The following is a 21024-nucleotide window of genomic DNA, read 5'->3' as shown; positions in this document are numbered from 1 at the left end:
TTTTTTTTTAACCAAAATGACATTGATAATAGCTTGACTTTTAAAATACGGATTAAGGAAGCAAGGTTATTGGAGAATGCGTTTTTATTAAAATTAATCTTGTTGCTGTGTGTTGCATGAAAAGCATATTTTAAGATATTATATTAATATAATATATTTCCTAGTTCTAAATCTCGTAATATGTAAATTTTAGTAAAAATATTTTAACCTGGCTCTTTATAGGTTTTAAATAAAAACAAACAAACTTCATTAATGTCATCAGACCCATTTCGTATTATCATAATTATTATTGATTATTATATTCGAATCATGGTAAAAAATCGTTGAAAATGATTTTTGCTCCAGAACTAAGAACTCACTCACAAAAAGTTTGCACCCTCTATAAGACTGCTTGCAGGCTCATTGAATCTTATTACGTTGCAAGGTTACCAATTTAAGTATATTAATACACTACATTCTTTTTAAATTTCAATCGACTCTGAATATTTGCTTAGGTTATTTGTTATAATATTATCTACTACAGTTCAATGAAAAATTCTTATTCCTTTCCAAGCTTTCATATTATATTTTTCTCTAGACATCTTCCATTCAAACTAAGAGCATTCAAACTACCGTCGCTTGGCACAATTTTTTTATCATAACTGTAATTTTATGATTAATTTGACATTTTTTGTGTAATGGATTATATTTACGAATGATTATAAAGTATGATTTCATAGTAAAAGTCTAAGAATACCATTTCAGGTTCATAATACGATATCACCAAGTTTTGCTAAGAAAACAATTTGACGATAATAAATGCGTCACTGATCCTAAAGAACAACGACTCCTGCTGCGTGTTGGACAGAATGAAGTTTTTGCAAAGAAATATCCTTTTCCACCGCAAAAATGTAAGGATTTTAAATTTAGCATTTGTAGTGTGACTAATGCCATTATGTACCTCCGTTAAATAGTTAAGTTGTGAGACGCTTGATTTTATCTCTTCTTTTTTTCTTTTAGTTCCAAGATCGATTGGGCTAGCTGGTGGCGTTGCTTATAGTCGTGTTGTTACACCTCCAGACTGGATTTTGGATTATTGGCATCCGCTAGAAAAAGCACAGTATCCAGATTATTTTGCCAGACGGGAGTGCAGAAAGGCTGAATATATTAAGAAGTGGAACGATGGTACTTTATATTAGTTAAACGACGACAGAATATAATTTTATTTTATGTTAGTCAGGATAAACTATGAAGGAATGTTTCAGTTCTTTATTCTACCTTATTTTCGTCTGTTGATAGCATTAAAATGCTGTTAAATTTAATATAACAAATGTATTTGTTAAATGGTACTATTAAATTTATTATGATTGTGTTAAATGTATTTTCACTTTCCAATTTTAATTTCTCTTGATATGTACCTTGTGACCATCTGCGAATTTTATATTATACAGGATTAATAGAAAAATTGAGTTTGTTGATCTTTTTCATAAGATAAGATAGGTGGAAAAGCATCGGTGTTTTAAGACTTTTAGATTTAGTTGAAAATATAAACTAATGCTTGTAAGGTCGTTCCATCCTTCCATCCTTAGATCATTAAGTAATGATCTAAGCTTCCATCATGCAACCGATAGCGTGTATAACCACAAGCCACCATAATGTTTTTGACGTTGAATAGTGTCAGATCTCTAAATGTCAATGTCAAAGATTTAAAAACATGCTGCTGCAGGTCTGCTGCAATAGAATAAAATTTATGAAAATATTGGTCATTTAATTATACATTATTGAATAGTTTTATAAAATATTACAATGGCCGAACAAGATAGTGCTAATAAGAAACCCATGACGGAAGAGGAGAGAGTGGCTTTGTGTCAGAAATTAGACAGGGAGTTGGACGAATTTATTGATAGTTTAGAGAAGAAAAGATACACAGAAGGATGGCCCGAAGATCGGTGGGAGGTAATATATAAAATTGTCGCTTAACCCTTCGCCCGGATTATCCCGGGGTAAAACAATAATTAATCATGTTACTCAGGAATAGCTGTTTGCTTGTCAACGAATACCTATTTCAAATCGGTCCAGTTTTTTGTGAGGAAATGTTTCCTTCAGTAAATATTATGTTATTCTTTACAAAATATAAGTTCTTGTCTGTTACTTAACAAGCTAAAAGAGCTACAGTTATAAGAACTAGTCAAATCAATGTTTATTGTTTCATTGATTTAGAATTAATGTTTGTTATATTTTATATTTTTGAATAAATGTTATAGGAAGAGATGGACAAACATCCCTTCTTCATGAAGACAGCGCCGAGTGGTGATGAATTGTCACCATTAGCTGAAGGTCTGGCAAAGCTCAAATATGATCCTGATGAAAATACACCCTTGGAGCTGGCCACTAATTATAAGGAAGATGGCAATTTTAATTTCAAACATAAGAACTACAGGCTGGCTATATTAGGGTAAGTATCTAATACCTATACAAGTTTAAAAGACCTTAGCTTTTTATTTAAAGACTTGCACTGGTAGAGGTTATCGCTATTATAAGTTATATTGAAATAATATTTACTAAAATATCAATTATAAGCCTATATTTCTTAAGATTTAAATTATTGTTATTAATTCAGTACATGTGACTATAATGTGTATGTTTTGTTCATAGATACACAGAAGGTATAAAAATAAGAAGTGACGACCCAGAAATAAATGCAAGTCTATATAACAATAGGGCAGCATCACATTGGCATTTAAAAAACTACAGATCTGCTTTATTTGACAGTGAAAAAGCTCTTACATTTAACAGTAATCATGATAAAGCTAGATTGAGGGCTGCTAAATCAGCCATGGAAATAGGAATGTATGAAAAATGCATTGAACATTGTGAGAAATTATTAGAAAAATCGTCCGATATAGATGCGTTAAACCTTTTGAATATGGCTAAAAAGAAGAAAATGTTAAAGGAAAGAGATGAAAGGAAAAAAGAGAGAACAAGTAAGAAGAATAAAGAGCAAAAAGATGCTATTATCAAAGCGATTATTGAAAGAGGAATTAAATTATCTAACTGTGAAGACGAAGATGATATTGACTTGTCTAAACTAGAACCTACTTTGCCTGGAGCTCATGATGCTATAGTTCATATCGAAGATGGGATATTAAAGTGGCCAGTATTGTTATTATACCCTGAATATCAGATGACTGATTTTATCAAAGGTTGTCCGGAAAATGTACCATTAGCAAGTCAACTAGAACAGCTATTCCCAGCGCCATGGGACGAAGATAATAAATATAAAATTAGTAGCGTTAATGTTTATTTCGAGGGTTCCGATAAAATGCCGCATGTAGTTGATGCAAGGAAGAACCTTGGTGATTTATTAGTATCTAAATATTTCTTGTTGAAGGCTGGAACGCCGGCGTTTTTCGTTTTACCGCGTGGTAGCGTTGTCGAGAGGAGGTTCTTGGAAAGTTATATTTAATAAGTTACAACAAGCATTAACACTTTGACAGCGGATCACGTCCGACGTACGTGGCGCTTATTTTATGCTAATTGTTGCGGCCATGATTTTTTTTACATTGTATTGAAGATATTTTATATTATTATATAAAATAATAAAAACATGTGTTATTGTATTTTTTTTTATTATAAAATCAACTTAGAATGAGGCACGTTTTCAAAAAAAAAAAAACTCTAACATCAACATTTTTCGAATTTTATGACGTGTAGTCTTTCTTGGTGTGGTATTTTTTGAAGCACGGGTCATAACACAAGGGCACGTTGCAATCTGGGCAGTAAAAAACTGTTTCCTTGCGACCTCGCTTACCCGTTTCCTTCTTTGTAGTGTCAGCGCAGACTTTGCAAACTCTTGCTACTTTCGTTTTCGATCCTGTCGCCGGTATCCTTTCCATGAAGTGTCTGCCTGTTAATCTGGAGGTCATACCAGTATGATGTGGACCACGAGATGGGCCTGCATCATCTAAGGATGCATGCTGCACCAGTTCTTCACCACAAGTCATCAAAAACTGCGAAAATCGCAATTTACGACCCGTGTTGTTGCTACTTTTGTTATAGATTACGTAAGCATTGACTAAAGCCCTCGCAACCAGATTAAAAAACATCTTCTTCCACCATTTCATTGTTTTTCTATTTAAAGAATAGTATGAAACATACTGATCGTTGAGATCCACGCCAATTTTGTTGTGATTGTAATCGATGATGCAATCAGGCTTCTGTTTTTTGACGACTCCAACTCCTTTGCGTTTAGCTGTTACCTCCGTCCAAGTAGCGGCGTGTTTTGTTGTGAGCATCAGCACGTCCCGCTTATCCTTCCACTTACAAGCGGTCAGATTACCACGATGACAGAAGACCATTTCATTGACCTCTAAAGACTGTTGAAGCCATGTTCTAGGCAAACCACGCCGATTGGCCATAACTGTTCCAACAGCACGGGTTTGTTTTTGCCAAAGCAAGTCAATAGTAGTTGGGCTGGTAAAAAAACGGTCCATGTAAATGGTGTGCCATTTTCCAATGTATGGTTCGCACAATTCCATAATTATGCTCTGTGTAGTCTTTGAGTCGCCAACGAATGGAACCATCTTCAATATATAGCCGGTTTTAGCATCGCAAAGCATATAGATTTTCATGCCGTATTTGTCGGGCTTATCTTTGTTATACACCCGAAAATGTCCTTTACATGTTCCTTCATCGATAGTTAGTTCTTCATCGGGAGAAAAGGTCATCTGACACAAATTCGAAAGCTTCTCAAAATATGGTCGCAGTTTAAAAAAAGCGTCATATCCTTCCTGGCCTCGTGGTATATATTTTGAGTTGTCATTCAAATGAAGACAACTGTATATGGCTCTAAAACGAGATCTAGTCATGATTTTTTTTGGGAATGGAGTTTGTATAATCTCTCTAGTGGACCAATATGAATAGAAACTTTCTTTCTCAACAAGCGTCATATGGATTACGATGGCCAAAAAGTTCTTTATTTCACGCAATGTAACAGGTTTCCAATTATGCAACATGGATCCTGGCTTTAACACACCCTGTCTAGCTTGCGTTGCCTTCATTTGACTTGCATAGCGATTGGTTTCTTCTTTGAGAAGTTTCCAAAAAGAGTCTGGGAAAAAGACTGAAAAACAGTCAAATTCCGTTGAATGTTCATCAAATGGAGGCATAACCATACATAGATCCTGAAAGGCAGGATTTTCAGGTAGATTTTCTACTGGTTTATATGACCATCCATTGGCTTCATCAATTTGTTGGATATTTTGTACTGTACCTCTGCCGCGGCTTGAACGCGAACGCACTGACGAACGAACACGACTGCGACCTCTAAACTCGTCTATTGCCTCTGAAAAACAAAACATGTAGGTACTTATTCAAAACCAAAAGCAATTACGATCTTACAAAAATACAAGTAAATCAATAGCTTACGTTCAGTTTCTATTATCGTGGTGTTCTCCTCAATATCCGAATCCTCATCATTTTGCAAAATGTCAATAATATGTCTAGTTTCTCTTTCCGAATCCAGACGAAATCGTCGTCGCGAAGTCATTTCGCGCCAAAAATTGTCACACGTCTCGATCGCTTAGCTACGCTGGGGCAACCACAGATTAAGTATTAGTAAAAATGGTGCCATGCTCAGAGCAATAAACCTATAGAGTACTTGTATCGAGCGTATACAATTTACATATATTTGTTTCTCTCTATCTAATGAAAACGTCGTATGAAAGAATGAGACAGCTATAGACAACAAGCTACGTTTCAACATAGTCATGGCACCATTTTTACTATAGGTACGTATTTAGATAGATAGAAGGTGATAGTGATGGATGTGCTTCAATCGATAAAATCGTGAATGTATTTTGCATTTACGGTTTCGTGAAATAATAAATAAAAAAAAAAACAAAACTTATAATTAATTTCAGTTGAATACATTATTTGTTTAATCCTACGTATATAATAAATGCGAAATTATGCGAGAATGGATGTTACTCTTTCACTGCGGAACCGATTACAATGAAATTTTGTACATACACACAAAGGTTAGGTTTTATCCCGGAAATCCCACGTGAACGGGAACTGTGCAGGATTTTCTTTAAAAACGCGGGCGAAAAGTTAGTACATTATAAAAGAAATTTTAAAACTTGAAATGTAATTTAAAATAAAGAAGGAAATGATGATAAAGTTAAAGGAGTGAGGAGAAAGGCACAGTCAGCATGAAGGAATCATGCAGCATTTTAATAAGTTAATAAAAGGACAGTCTTAATGAAAACATTTTCCTAACATCCTACTAATAAAGCGAAAGTTTGTGAGGATGGATGTTTGTTACTCTTTCACGCGAATACTACTAAACCGATTACAATGAAATTTGGAAAAATTACTTTTGATCCCGTAAATCCAACAGGAATGGGAACTATGCGGGTTTTTCTTTGAAAACGCATGTATATTAAGTATGTATTTCAATAGTAGTTTCTCATCTATGAGAACTGTCATTTAATCAACCGTTTAATTTTCACATAGTTACACATTTAAAGTAACTTATGTGTAAAAAATTTCAAAATAAAAATTCACTCTCTTTAATCAAATGTATTTATTATCTACAGGAACAAAAAAAAAACGTAAGCGTAAGATTGCACAATTCTTCTAGAGTATCCATCTTGATAATACGCAGGCTCGAAATGCAGTGAACACAATATAGCAAATTGTGGCGGCGTCCAATCAACTCATGTCTCATGTTTTATACCCATTTTTTATTTAGCTCTGGAAATCTAAAACAAAATGAATTTATTAATAATCTGAAAGAGAAATTAATAAACAACAAACGAAAACTAAAACACATAAGGCAAATAAAACAACCACGTGGTATGTTTTATTTTCCTGCGGTAAAAAATTTACATCTATTATTTGCAACAACAACTACATATAAATCTGATATAAGAAACAAAATAAATAAATCAACGTTAATATGAAATAGATTTTTTGTCATAAATCGACAATATACGCTAGATGTGTTACAACACTACGGTGGTAAACAAAATGTCAAACGTGATATTATTGTGACATTTTTTAAAAATTATTTCATTATTTTATATTCCACAACCCCTTAAAGTGGGTAAATGTTACAGTTACAACATAAAATTACAAAAAAAGCGCTTGATAAAACCTTCAAATAGGTTTAAAACATAAATATTTATCAATTTGCTGAAAATCACTTACCGATGGAAAGATATTTTTACATTGTTTTTATCCAAAACTCCCATTCGACTAGTGATAGCCGGTTGCTAAACATACAATAGTTATTTTAGCACACTGACAAATAAAAAGAAACACTGTACACTTTATATTTTCTAAATATTTCGTTATAAACACTTGACGCACTGAGCCCACCAGCTGGTTGGAAAACAAACTGACTGCCGGCGCGCTACGTTTGAAGACAGTGCAGATACTCTATCGCTATCTCAATCTGGCTTATGCTGTTATTGACTAAGAGTAAGTAGATTAGAAAATATGTATTTTGTTCTGTCTCAATATAAGAACTCTATAGGTTTATTGCTCTTAGGTGCCATGACTATGTTGAAACGTAGCTTGTTGTCTATAGCTGTCTCATTCTTTCATACGACGTTTTCTTTAGATAGAGAGAAACAAATATATGTAAATTGTATACGCTCGATACAAGTACTCTATAGGTTTATTGCTCTTAGGTTTTCAACTTTCGGACGCCGGACGGACGGTTGATGCGATTTCGAGGTTATCTCATTTGTTTTTGTTAAATATAATATCTGGTTATCTTTTAAGTTTTTGTTTTGGTTAAGTTTTGTTTTGTTATTTTGTTACTTGTTTTATTGTTGTTAACTGTGGTGAACGTTGTGATCATGAGTTTTCAACGGAGGAGAAAACACGCTAGAAGCTTAGAACTTTTTAAAAACTTGAGAATCCTGCCTCTTGCATGTATTTATATCAAAAAAATTTGTATTTTCATAAAAAAACATCCTCAATATTTTAAAACTAATAAAGAAATTGGAAAATTAACAAGATATCCAAACAATTTGTTTTTACCGAGGCCTAAATTAACTTTGTACAAAAAAAATGTTCCATATATTGGTATTCAGATATTTAATAAAATCCCAAAAGACTTGCAAGGGGTTCCTCTTCCAGGATTTAAAAATAAATTAAATAAATACTTATTAGAGAATTGTTTTTACAACCTAAATGAATTTCTGTATGATATGAAAAATGTCTAAATAATATAAAATAATCATATTGATATTAATTGATTGACTGTATGACTAATGATTTATGTATAACCTAATTTTAAGTGACAATACTCCTGACTCGTATTTTTACTATAAATATCTAATCATTTTCATTCATTATGTCAATTAATAATTATTATTGTATGCTATGTAGTTATAGTAAAAACATGAATGTTCCTTAATTCTGATCTTAATATCTTTCTATGTACCATGTTTTTATGCAATAAATGATTTATTTATTTATTTATTTAGAACAAAAGCTTTAGTTATTTCAGTGACTGCACTGAAATAACTAAAGCTTTTGGTTTTAGCAGATTTTAGAGGTTTTAGCAATTGTATAGTATATAAATCTCAATTTCAATTTAATAAACGTGAATACCGCTAAAGAAATTGTTTTTTATTCTCACCCCTGGTTGCCCTCATTACTTATTTATTATTTACTCAACTTACAAGGCAACTTATGGAGTGAGAGTATGTTTACAAAAATATTACTAACGCCACAAAAAGAGTGTTGTCACGAAAACGACGCTTTTCTTGGTGTTAGTAATATTTTTGTAAATATACTTTCGCTCCATATCTGGTGCTAAATGTCGATATGCATACTGCATAGCTATATACAGGGTGGAAGGTTAAGATGGGGCATGAAGGGCAGGTACCTTAACCGTTGTAGCTACATGAAAACGTTCTTAGGAGACTATCCTTAAATTCTTGAGAAATTTTAATCTGCATTCACAGATTTTTGAAAAAATGTACGGTCAGCAAGGAAATCGGCAGTTTTTAAAAAAAAATTTTTGATGCCAATCGATCCAGTTTCTCATGGGGATCAAAACACTCTAAAAGACCAACTGAGGTATGAGTACTAGAAAAGTCAGAAATCGCGAAAAACTATTTCCACACATTCACTAAGAAAATAAGTGATTCAACAAAGATGCGCTAATAGAAAACTCCAAAGAGATTTTCAGGCTTCAATATTTTTTGTTTCTGATTATTAAAACACATACTGATAATAAGAAACATTAATTTAATTAAACGGTGTCAAAGAAAATAAGAAATAACAAAATAATACCAAAAAACAACATTTAAAGTGGTGATAATTCCAGAATTTCTGAAATAATTTACATAAAATTTATGATATGAGATGCTCAAAGTGGTCACCGTTTTGACGTAAACATAGGTTTGTTCGTTTTACTACTGAGCACGTAGCAGCCGACAACTTATTTGGGTGAATTCCGTAAAGTATTGCAGAAAGTGAATCTTTTAGTTCTTGAGCTTTGTTGTATGATCTTTTATAAATTTCATTCTTTACATAACCCCAGATGAAAAAATCTAGAAAGTTGGGGCTACGGGGCGGCCAGAGTGGCCGGATGGGACCATGTGTGCCAATCCATTGTGCCCCAAATTGTTCATTTAGGTATGAGCGCGTTTGACGACTGTTGTGAGGTGGAGCACCATCTTGTTGAAGATAAATTTTTCGCAATTCTGACAGTGGTAAATCGTCTAATACATCCTCAAGATTTTTCAAAATGGTGTTGTTGTAGATTTCGGAGTTCAGGGTGCCTTCGTAAATCTGTACCAATACCACTTGATTGGACCTTACCTTACCTTTGCGTCGCTGCCATGTTATGCTGCTGTGCCTTTGTCTTTTTACTTGTTCATGAATGAAAATAGTTTTTCGCGATTTCTGACTTTTCTAGTACTCATACCTCAGTTGGTCTTTTAGAGTGTTTTGATCCCCATGAGAAACTGGATCGATTGGCATCAAAAATTTTTTTTTTGAAAACTACAGATTTCCTTGCTGACCGTACATTTTTTCAAAAATCTGTGAATGCAGATTAAAATTTCTCAAGAATTTAAGGATAGTCTCCTAAGAACGTTTTCATGTAGCTACAACGGTTAAGGTACCTGCCCTTCATGCCCCATCTTAACCTTCCACCCTGTATATATATATATATTATATACCCCTTTAAAGCATTAGTTATCCTACAAAGTTGCAGATGGCAGCACGTTCCATACATGCACTTATTACCACAGAGTAGCCACTCTATCTCAGTTATACATCCTTCCTCTATGACTGGCGTCTGGCGCGCGAGAGTCGACCCGGCTCGGGCGATCCTTTGTTTCCCGCACCCCACACACCGCAAGTATTTGAAGTGCGTTTGTGTGTGTAGCCAAAACATTCATCTAAGCTTTGACATGACGCGGTTCACGGTTACAGGCCGTTGTTTTAAAGTAAACAGTATTGAAATTCACACACGTACGCAGTACGTGATCAGCGTCTCTAACAAAAAAAAAAAACTGTCACGGACGGGGACGTGATCGGCTGTCAGAGATTGGAAATAGATTGGAAATCAAGTTGGAAAGGACTTTGACATTTGGCGTGATTTCTGTCACACGTGTTTGGGTTTTTAATTTAGTGTTTTGGCTATTTTAACAATAATATATTCACTTTGAGCTGTATTGTGTTCGTATTTAAGTGTTTAGTTAGTGGTTATAGTGGTAAGTGTACTAACAATTCACTAATATGGGCCCTGATCCACCCGATCCCCCTAAGCCCCCTGACGTCCAGGAAAGAAGCATGGAATTGGACATCTCTCAGAATAAGAGGCAAAGGTGTCCGTCACCTGAGTCTACAGATGAATCCCCAATTAAACGCTTTGTTCCATCAGATCCCATTTTACCTTCTGTTAATCCGTCTATATTTGTTGATCCTATTTTAAATAATCCTATAAGATATAGTGGTGATGAAGTTGGACCATACATTGTCCACGTATCTCGCGTAGAAAACGATCCTTCTGCTGGCCTGTCCATCCGTCCTATCAAATTTGGATCTTTCTTGTATAGACAAAAAGTACCTAATATTTTAAGAGACGGAGTAAAATCGGTTGGCCGCAATCGAATATCAGTTGAGTTTGTATCGGCTGAGGATGCTAATAATTTTTTATCTTTACCTGCTTTGGCCGAAGCTAAATTTAAGGCATTCATTCCTACCTATCACATCACCCGCATGGGTATTGTAAAAGGAATACCTGTAGAATGGACCATGGATGATTTGGTGGAGTGTGCAGAATTCCCTAACAGACACGGTCGCATACTTAAAGCACGTAGACTTAATAAAAAATCTAGCCTTGATGGGATTACAACTTGGGTCCCGTCCCAAACAGTGGTACTTACTTTCTTGGGCCAAGTAATGCCATCAAAAATCTACTGTAGGTACACTTCTCTCCCCGTAGAAATTTATCACTACCCAACCATCCAGTGCCACAAGTGCTGTCGCTTTGGGCACATCCGAGACCAGTGCCGCTCAAAAGAGAGGTGCTACAAATGTACACAAAACCACTCGGGTGACTCCTGTCCCATTCAAGAATCTCAAGCACTATGTGTCCACTGCAATGGCACTCACTTTGCCATTGACAAAAATTGCCCGGAACACAGCCGGCAAAAGTCAATTAAACTTTTAATGGCCACAGAAGGTATCTCATTCGAGGAAGCCTCTAAGCTTACCCCTCCAGTGTACAGACCGTTTTCGGAAACAGCCAGTTTCGTTTTTGCGCCCAGATCACAACAATCACCTGTTTTTCCCACCCCTTCTATGAAACAATCCAATAGTGTTCGTCAAACTCGTCCTCTTAATAAAACTTCATACAAAAAGACCTATTCTATACCCCCTCGCACTCATGCACCACTAGGTAAAACGTATGATGTAGCTGCACACCGCCAAATAACTCAGGAGTTACCTTCTACCCAACCGAATGGTTGTGCCTTATATCAGAACCCAGATCCCCCTGTTGTACTGAGCTCTAATGTTGAGCTTTATGTTTCAGCATTAGAAACTTTTCTAAAAAAAACAGATACATTACCGACCAACGTTGCCCATAGATTAATAAATCTTCTATCTCTATTTAACAATGGCCCTCACCATCCTTCAGTGGAATGCTCAAAGCATTCGTCCGAAATGTCATGAAGTACTTGACCTTATTTCAACCCACAACCCTATAGCTTTTGCCATCTCGGAGACATGGTTAGTTCCCGGAAGTCACTTTCGGATTCCTGGCTTTTTCTGTCTCCGAGATGACAGAGCCGATGGGTATGCTGGAACAGCACTTTTACTTAAACATTGTTTAAATTTCTCTCGTATTCTATTACCTATGCATGATCAGCGTATTAACGCTGTTGCTGCGAGATGCAATAATGTCTCTATTATTTCTGTCTACATTTCTCATCCTCATCCTTCTATTATACCTGATCTTTCACTTATACTTTCCTCCGTACCGTCTCCTCTTTTAGTATTGGGCGATTTTAATGCTCAGCACACTTCTTGGGGATCTTCTGTTTGCAATACATTTGGGCACCTGCTAATGGATCTGCTTGATGACCTTGACCTCTGTGTAATTAACGATGGATCTCCCACTAGGAGAGTCTTTCCTAACCAGAGTCTCTCCTCTGTAGTCGATCTATGTATCTGTTCTTCCTCCTTGGCTCCATCCCTCACCAATTTAACTCTTTCTAGTACTCACGGTAGCGACCATTTTCCTCTTCTTTCTTCTCTTTCCCAGTCTGTTATCCCATTGACTTCCCCTTTTCCACCCCTTCTCATGTATAGACTTTGTAAAGCAAACTGGCAGGATTATGCTACTGGTCTTGACAATCTGGTTGAGTCCCTTCCTTCTGTTTCTCTTGATAATAATCTATGTACTTATTCTGACTTTGTGGATTGTATTAAAAACGCAGCTGCGAATAACATCCCTCTTAAGTCTGTTTCTAACTCTGGTTCTCGCAAAATCTCTCCGCCATGGTGGGACGATGAATGCTCAGCTTCTGTCAACTCAAGGAGAGAGGCCGAAATTCAGTATAATGCTTCCATGTCCGTTGACAATTTTATATATTATAAAAGAATAGCCGCGCGTACCAAACTTTTTCTTAAAAATAAAAAGAAAGCAGGCTGGCAAACATTTTGCGAGAGTCTGTCGCCTAGAACACCTGCAACAGTTATTTGGAAGAACATACGCAAATTTCGTGGCTCTCTTTCTTGTAACGACATAGACTCCAATGACTCCTCAGTGTGGCTTGAGGAGTTCGCTGATAAGTTCTCCCCTCCCTTTGTTCCTTCTTTAGATTCTTTCCCTATGGCCACTGGTCCGCTCGTCTCGTCTCATGATAACAACATGGAAGCCATATTCTCCCTGGAAGAGCTAAATGTAACCCTCAGCGGCCTCTTAGACTCTTCTCCCGGATTAGATGGCATTCCTTATTCTTTCATACGCCAATCCGGTCCCATAACCAAACAGTACTTTTTAAACTTAGTAAATTTCTTTTATGAATTCGGTTACATCCCTGACTCTTGGAAATCACATCTCATAATTCCTTTACTAAAACCAGGCAAACAAGCCTCTAGTGCCGACTCCTATCGACCAATCGCTCTTTCTTCGTGTCTGTCTAAGATAGCCGAACACATGGTTAAAAATAGACTTGAGTGGCTTGTTGAAAATAGGGGACTGTTATCCAGGTCTCAATTTGGATTTAGAAAGGGTATGAGTGTACTGGATTGTTTGGGCATTTTATCCACAGACATTCGATCGGCCTTTGAAAGAAAACAGTATTTGGTAGGCGTCTTTTTAGATATAGCGTCCGCCTACGATAGCGTACTTCTTCCGTTACTCAGAAACAAATTGTTACAGCTGAGTATCCCAGTGAGGATGATACGATTTATCTGCAATCTTTTAATGTCAAGATCCATTCAAGTGCGCCATAACTCTCATATTTCTTCCACTAGGCTTACCTGGAAGGGGCTCCCTCAAGGATCGGTATTAAGTCCTCTCCTATATGCGATCTACACTTTCAACTTGGATACGACAGTCACATCTTTCTGTGACATACTTCAATATGCAGACGACATCACCCTATTTGCTCATTCCCATGACATGGATGAAATCACCTCGCGCCTTAATTCAGCTTTGTCGTATCTTGGTGATTGGCTATCAGAGCATGGTATGTCTGTGTCTGTACCAAAATGTTGCGTTGTAGTTTTCACTAAAAAGCGTCACATTCCCGCACCAACCCTAGTACTTGGCGATGAACCAATTCCAGTCACCAATAAAGTTAAGTATTTAGGCGTTATATTAGATTCTAGGTTATCGGGTTCCCCTCATGTTAACTACATCAGTCAAAAATGCGAAAAAGGGATTAATATATTACGTTCTCTGGCAGGAGTGTGGTGGGGGGCCCACCCATACTGTCAGAAACTTATTTATAATGCCGTGGTGCGTAGTCACTTAGACTATGCGTCTTTCATACTCGATCCATGTAATAAGACGGCACTAAATAAACTAGACAAAGTGCAATCTCGTTGTCTGCGCTTGATTACCGGAGCAATGAAATCTACCCCGATTAACGCCCTGCAGGTTGAGTGTGTTGACCCTCCCCTGGCCCTTCGCAGGCAGTATCTTTGTGATAAATATTTTTTTAAATCTATCTATAACTCTTCCCATATCCTTTGGCCCAAGCTCCATAATCTCCTTCAAATCTCCACTAGTCAAAATCTCCGTCCCTCTGTTAATTTTTCTTGTTTACTGAAAAGCTTCATAAGATTCTCCCGTCTGCCTGATCCTACTGTTCAGTTTGAACTATACCCTCTCTTCTCCGTTAACTTCCAGTCCCTTACGTACAATCCACCTATACTTTTAAATTGTGGCATAACTAAACATACAATTAATGCAAATGCTACATTTAATGAAATTGTAGCCAATAAATGGCCCAATTGGCACCTCTTTTTTACCGATGCCTCGAAAATGTCCGATATTTCATGTGTGGGAGTCGCTGTTTGGTACCCTCAATCCAGCATTATTCTTCAGTTAAAGTGCCCCCCTTTATCTACTGTTTACACTGGTGAAGCTACAGGCATTCTCGAAGCCCTCACTTTCATTAGCTCTCACAACCTTGATAAAGCTGTTATATTTTCTGACTCATTAAGCTGCCTCCAGGCTCTCCTATCTAATCCCTTTCGATCCAGATCATGTCACCCCTTGATCTTAAGAATACGTGTGGTTCTTTTAAATTGCCTCAATAAGGGTCTCCACGTTCAAATAACTTACATACCAGGTCATATTGGTATAGGGGGTAACGAGATGGCTGACTCTTTGGCTAAGTCTGCTACGCAAGTGGGTTGCAATACTCACTTTAGTAATTACAGTCAAGACCTTGTCCCACTATCAAAATCACGTCTAGATAGGAAGTGGTTGAATCTTTGGCAAGAGTCCAGCCGCACGAAAGGTAAATTTTATTGGGACATTCAGCCTACTATTCCACACAAACCGTGGTTTTTCCGCTTTCGCAAATTCGACAAACCAGTAACATCCACTATCTGTCGGCTGCGCTTCGGCCATGCGTGTACTCCTGTCCATCTGGCGAAAATCAGAGTACGTGACCATTCTATTTGTGAGTGTGGATTAGATGAAGGTACTACTGACCACCTGTTCTTTGAATGTACCAAGCTCCGTTCTTCATTACTGGATGTCCTCCCTCCTGAAATCCCTCGTCCCACAAATTTTAAATGTCTGTTGTCCTTAGTGCCTTCCAAATTTGTTGAAATACTATCTAAATTTATTTCCTATAATAAACTAAAGTATTAACCCCTTATTATATTTATAAATCATATTAGTGTATCCTGTAGTTTGTAATATAATAGAACCTGTATTGTCTTATGTGTTTGTTCTAGCCGCTCCAAGTTGATCAAAATTTCTGCATTTTCCCACTCAGTTCCAAATGTTAAATGTCACAGCCGTATAAGTCTAACTGACTGAAATTTGAGTCCTGTCTCTCCCATATACACTGGACATTGGCGAAGTCCCTTTTTATTGGGTGAAGCCATTATTTAAGAGAAGAAGAAGAAGATCAAGTTGGAAATAGATAAAATACTTAGCTGTCAAAGTGAAAATTACGATGTAATCGATTTTTTTGCAAGTTTTACAAATGTACACATTTATCTGATTAAAAAAATAGTATCATAAGTTTCATTAAATATTTTTATGAATTGTTTTTTTATTGTTTGATTTATTAATAATTTTACTTATTTTATTTTACCGTGTAAAAACCTATTTTCTTTGAAGTTCAAATCATTAGGTCACAACATTTTATTTTTGCTTGATTTGCTTCCATACTTCGTTTTTTGGAATAGAAAAATAAAACACTTATTCAAAATAATTTATTCTCAACTATCTGTGTCCGCGTCTTCCATATCATAATTTTGATGCGGGTAGAAAGCGCCGGGTGACTCGAAGTTGCCTTTATCGTCAACCATTGGCGAGTAGGGGTGGTGCGGCATGGCTCCCATCCATTGAGGGTACCAGTAGAGACCCTGAGAATAGAAATATACATGCTTTTGCCAGCATACGAAATTTTAAGTGAAAAACTATCGAAACATTGACACACAAAAATTGCATTAAAATCGGTTCAGCATTAAGTAACAAACATACGTACAGAAGTTGCTTAAAGTTATAGGCATTATTTTTCTTTCGACTACTGTTTTCTCTAAGAAATTTTTTCTACCAAATTATATTTGATGGAAATTTAGTGAACATAATATATTTTTCATTATTTTGAACTAGGTTTCCGCCCGCGGGTTCGCCCGCGCATTCAAAGAAAAACCCGCATAGTTCCCGTCCCCGTGGGATTTCCGGGATTGGGTCATTTTACCGGGATAAAAAGTAGCCTATGTCCTTTCTCGGGTATCAAAATATCTCCATACCAAATTTAATGCAAATTGGTTCAGTAGTTTAGGCGTGATTGAGTAACAGACAGACAGACAGAGTTACTTTCGCATTTATAATATTAGTGTGGATTTACTATCTACCTTAGCTCCGCCTGCAGCATTGCACGTGAACCTGTCGTCATGAAGTTCCACAGGATCTAAGTAACTTTTGCCAGCTATGGACCCGTAGTTTGGCGGGTACATAAATAGGCAACCTTCTAGAATGTCTGAGAACAAATAATTTAAATCATGTGTTATGTCGCTAGGTATTTTGTATAGACCGCGTCAACAAAAAAGTCAAATGTATGGCCCATTTAAAATTTGGTAAAAATGTTTTAAAAATATTTTTGTATCGTTCGTTATAAAAAATTAATAATAACACGTCCTACCTACGAATCTACGACGTAGGTATCTACGATGTAGAAATTTTTGCATTATTGCCGACGTAGCTGTCTACGTCGTAGATACGTAGTAGGTAGTTAGCTACAATTTTTATTTTTTCGAAAATTCTTTTAAAATTGTTTACTGCTGTTTCACATTCTAAATAGCTTACATGGTACAGTGATATTTTCTTCGTCGAAGCCGTCTGGTTTCGGTGTAGGTTCAATGTACGGAGGAACTGGATCGATTCCTGTGCCAGGGTCTCCTGGTATTAGGAATGGACCTAAAAATATTTTCTTCAATGAATCAAACCACAGAGCAAGTAATACAGAATCAAACAATCAGTTAAAACTGGTGGTAGTTCATTTTAGTGAAAGGATACATCATTAACTTACAAGTTATTGAGTCAATTAATTTTCATTTTTAATTCCTGCTTTACACTAAAAAGAGGGTACTTATAAAATACTAAAAAAATATTGATCCATGCGGGTACATAAAAATAAATAGCGTTTTCCCAATATATTTCGGATTCAAAATAAAAAAGGATACATACCTAGATATTGTTTAGATGTTTATATATTCTTTGCGGGTACCTTAAAAATCATTACGTCGTCAACCATACATTTAATTTAGAACAGATTGTTCAAGCTTACTTACCACCATAATGGTTGGTATAATTCCATTCGCACACGTGATGGTCGCACACCAGTGGCGTGTTAGCTTCTTTCGTGTAATATGTTTGGCCGTTCGGTATTGTCTGATAAATAAAACAATTAAATGGCTATTTATCGTCATTATTCATTTTTTATTTTTTACCTTACTAGCTTTCCGCCCGCGGCTCGCTCGCGTTGTCTAAAACTTAACAAATTATATAGTAAAAACTTCCCTTTGAACCCGCATCAAAATCCGTTGAGATGTAAATAGGGACAGACACCGGGAAGCGACTTTGTTTTATACTTTGTAAATACATAAGTGGATTCTTTTAGGAAAGGAGACGGATTAATAGTTAATAAGCTTACCAATAAATAATCATAGTGCCTATACCGCAGCCCCTGAATGTTAAAGTCCAAAATAAAGGAGCCGGAAGCTATGATACACGCGGCGGCGGAAAGTGGCGGTAGTTTGTACATCACGAGGCCGCATTTCACGATCGCCTTCGGTAGCGTTGAGACGTCTCGCTCGCGTTGCAAGAGCTTTTTGAAAGGGAACCTAAAGAGTTGGGTGTTTATTTAGGTAAGTAGTGATTTATGTTTATTGAAAAATAATTTGTTGGCTAATTAATATAGGAACAGTAAAGTTAAACAGTAAGTTATAAATTTTATATAAGGCGCGGGTGTAGGTACTAAACTTATAGTTCAATTTTCAGTAAGTTTTCGTTAAGTAGTTTTGTAACTCAAAACTTCTTATCTATAAAAGCATTCTCTTGTAAGTTTTCTTATATTCTTCGTATTTCAAAACGTCTTACCTAAAAATGCATATTCCGACATGACACTCCAACCCATGCATATAGTTATCAGTTGGGAACGAAATACTCGGGTCGTCTAAAAGGTAGTATTTTTGCTCATCGTGATAGTGCAGGAAACCAAGAAATACGAAGGACCTGTCCTTGCAATAGGGTGCGATCCCTTTGCCTATGTTGTATATGTCACTGTACAGTTCGGAGGAGAATATGTAGACGTTTTTACCGCAGTAATATTCTAGAAGAAATATAATTTATAAACAAAGAATGAATATGCGCTACGAATCGTGAACCTCGAACGTTCTAACGTAGGTATGTACCTAGTATGTACTATTTACCTACAAAACTGTCGTTTCGTCTTTGTATTGAGTCATTTGTGCAAGGAGATTCTTATTTTAAGGAAGTATGAATGTTTGTGCATTCCTAAATAAAAATACTTTTTATGAGAAACATATAAAGATATGTGATTCAAATGGATGTTATGTACCTAATAAACTATACAAAGCTATTATTTTTAAAGGAACTTGCTAACAAGGAATTTGCAAGTAGGTGGCGCTTCTTGTTATTTAGATTTCTATGGTGGCGCTACGTTAGATTCTTCAAGTCTACTATTCTTACAATCTTTAAATTGCCTTGTAAAATTTCTTCCTTATGTAGTACCTTGGCTCAAATAAAACTCCGTTGGGACTGGTCCGCCAGTATACGTGGCTTTTCTTTCTGCTGCTATCGAGTTGTGGTTCTCATACATTGTCATCATGTTGTCTAGCACATCATCCAACGTGATTAATAGAACCTGAGTTTAACAGTTTAGAAAAATATTGACAAAGCATTTGTGATTTATAAGTAAAAAAAAAAATCTGAAGCTCAATCACTAAAAACACTGCAGTTTAGTTATTGACTTAAAAAAGGTAGACAGAAGAATTTTTGAATTGTAACTGATTGCGTTTCATAAGTTTTTCAACAGTATTATGAGCATGATGCATAGATATTATCAAACTTAAATACGTAGAGGTTAAATAATGCTTTATTACCTTCAGTTCTTGTATGTGCAGTTTTATAAATCTCCCCAAGTGGTCAGTAGCTATATGAACACGCTCGTTTATAAGATACTGAAATTAGCACGACAAACAATATATTTTTCAGGTATCTAATTCTAATGAAATAGTTTCCTAATCTAAATATGAAAATATTAATAGTTATTAATCATGTTTGAAAGATAAATACATTTAATGAATCATAAAAATTTTATAGGATACTTCATTTCGATTTGTTCATATTTTGAGGGTATGTTTAAATTTCCTGCCAATGCTCATGTAATTTATCCATTACCTAGTTGAATAAGTATTCATGTAAGTATAAATATGAGTTTTAATTCTATATCTCGGAATCGTTAAAAACAAAAAAGCAAACTAAAATGTCGCCAAATCTTGTTTTTGATCTTAGAGCTAGCGCACGTAGCGACGCAACTCCCCATAGACTTGATGGGAGATACAAAATAGTTGCGGAGACAAAAGTTGCTCTTGGGCGCTAGCTCTTAGAGCCGGTGGGAGATCGCCTCCACTAATCTGATAACGAGGAGACGTATATTTTAGCAAATATTTATGAAAAAATATGCCTATGAACACTTGTCTATCAAAAAGTATTTTTTTTTTAATTATTTCTAACCTGGTCTTCCGCAGTCTTGACCCTCATCATCTCGTTCTGGTACAACCAGAGATTGTCCAACTTATCCGTGGGGTCGTGGCCATATATCTCGAAAGCGTCTATGATCATAGCCAGTGTCAGATTCTCGTTCGGTTCCAAGCAACATGGGTGGTTCCGTATGTTGTATGGGTACTGGGAAATAGTTGTTTTACTAGTATTGGATATCATGAAGTCGTTTTATCGGCGAGGTGTTGGTAAATAAAAAAAAAGAGTAGGTAAGCTTTTGGATTGTTTCAGCTCTGCTAAAAATTCTTACGATGCATAATGCCCATGCTTGTAAAATTATTCAAGGGTGGGTTTATAGGCTTAAGATAAAATTATTAATAATAATTAAAAATCGTGTCTATTTTATAGCTGTAGAGTAAACATCGTCTCTACCTTAAAAATATTACATATTTTTTTTTTGCATTTTGTAATTATTATAAATAACAGTCTGAAATACATACAGCAATCTGAAGTCCAATAACACATAGTGCGAACAGCACGCATGCGCGAATGAAGACAGACAT

At 35.9% G+C, this 21024-nt stretch overlaps 4 protein-coding genes across 4 annotated transcripts; 2 read left to right on the top strand and 2 right to left on the bottom strand.

Annotated features, from left to right (window-relative positions):
• Window positions 1-270: 270 nt before the first annotated feature.
• LOC123701845 (NADH dehydrogenase [ubiquinone] 1 beta subcomplex subunit 9-like) lies at window positions 271-1286 on the top strand. Its single transcript, XM_045649427.1, has 3 exons — window positions 271-424; window positions 745-890; window positions 1000-1286. Exons 1-3 carry the CDS (start codon window positions 330-332, stop codon window positions 1176-1178), a joined length of 420 nt encoding a protein of 139 aa, XP_045505383.1. The 5' UTR covers window positions 271-329; the 3' UTR covers window positions 1179-1286.
• Window positions 1287-1675: 389 nt separating this feature from the next.
• On the top strand, window positions 1676-3599 carry LOC123701835 (DNA polymerase interacting tetratricopeptide repeat-containing, protein of 47 kDa). Its single transcript, XM_045649413.1, has 3 exons — window positions 1676-1935; window positions 2244-2434; window positions 2635-3599. The coding sequence occupies exons 1-3, from the start codon at window positions 1786-1788 to the stop codon at window positions 3443-3445; spliced, it is 1152 nt and encodes a 383-aa protein (XP_045505369.1). The 5' UTR covers window positions 1676-1785; the 3' UTR covers window positions 3446-3599.
• A 29-nt stretch (window positions 3600-3628) lies between these two features.
• LOC123701827 (piggyBac transposable element-derived protein 4-like) lies at window positions 3629-10522 on the bottom strand. Its single transcript, XM_045649406.1, has 3 exons — window positions 10308-10522; window positions 5407-5579; window positions 3629-5323 (listed from the first exon to the last, which is right to left on the bottom strand). Exons 2-3 carry the CDS (start codon window positions 5525-5527, stop codon window positions 3681-3683), a joined length of 1764 nt encoding a protein of 587 aa, XP_045505362.1. The 5' UTR covers window positions 5528-5579; window positions 10308-10522; the 3' UTR covers window positions 3629-3680.
• Window positions 10523-16411: 5889 nt separating this feature from the next.
• On the bottom strand, window positions 16412-21024 carry LOC123701840. Its single transcript, XM_045649422.1, has 10 exons — window positions 20962-21024; window positions 20477-20647; window positions 19843-19920; window positions 19472-19604; window positions 18818-19049; window positions 18372-18561; window positions 18010-18109; window positions 17525-17635; window positions 17074-17198; window positions 16412-16578 (listed from the first exon to the last, which is right to left on the bottom strand). Exons 1-10 carry the CDS (start codon window positions 21022-21024, stop codon window positions 16432-16434), a joined length of 1350 nt encoding a protein of 449 aa, XP_045505378.1. The 3' UTR covers window positions 16412-16431.

The sequence above is a fragment of the Colias croceus genome, chromosome 22, assembly GCF_905220415.1.
Source record: "Colias croceus chromosome 22, ilColCroc2.1".
Lineage (NCBI taxonomy): Eukaryota > Metazoa > Arthropoda > Insecta > Lepidoptera > Pieridae > Colias > Colias croceus.
Note: the sequence above shows the minus strand (reverse complement) of the source record. Positions and strands in the feature narration are given on the sequence as shown.

Coding starts and splice junctions, on each gene's coding strand:
- LOC123701840 (XM_045649422.1), bottom strand. CDS start 21,024: ATGTCTGTCTTCATTCGCGCATGCGTGCTGTTCGCACTATGTGTTATT. Junction 19,050..19,471: donor GGAGTTTTATTTGAGCCAAG/GTACTACATAAG, acceptor TATTTCTTCTAG/AATATTACTGCGGTAAAAAC. Junction 17,636..18,009: donor TTATACCAACCATTATGGTG/GTAAGTAAGCTT, acceptor AAATATTTTTAG/GTCCATTCCTAATACCAGGA.
- LOC123701835 (XM_045649413.1), top strand. CDS start 1,786: ATGGCCGAACAAGATAGTGCTAATAAGAAACCCATGACGGAAGAGGAG. Junction 1,936..2,243: donor GGCCCGAAGATCGGTGGGAG/GTAATATATAAA, acceptor TAAATGTTATAG/GAAGAGATGGACAAACATCC. Junction 2,435..2,634: donor TACAGGCTGGCTATATTAGG/GTAAGTATCTAA, acceptor TTTTGTTCATAG/ATACACAGAAGGTATAAAAA.
- LOC123701827 (XM_045649406.1), bottom strand. CDS start 5,527: ATGACTTCGCGACGACGATTTCGTCTGGATTCGGAAAGAGAAACTAGA. Junction 5,324..5,406: donor CACGATAATAGAAACTGAAC/GTAAGCTATTGA, acceptor TTTGTTTTTCAG/AGGCAATAGACGAGTTTAGA.
- LOC123701845 (XM_045649427.1), top strand. CDS start 330: ATGATTTTTGCTCCAGAACTAAGAACTCACTCACAAAAAGTTTGCACC. Junction 425..744: donor GAATCTTATTACGTTGCAAG/GTTACCAATTTA, acceptor ATACCATTTCAG/GTTCATAATACGATATCACC. Junction 891..999: donor TCCTTTTCCACCGCAAAAAT/GTAAGGATTTTA, acceptor TTTTTCTTTTAG/TTCCAAGATCGATTGGGCTA.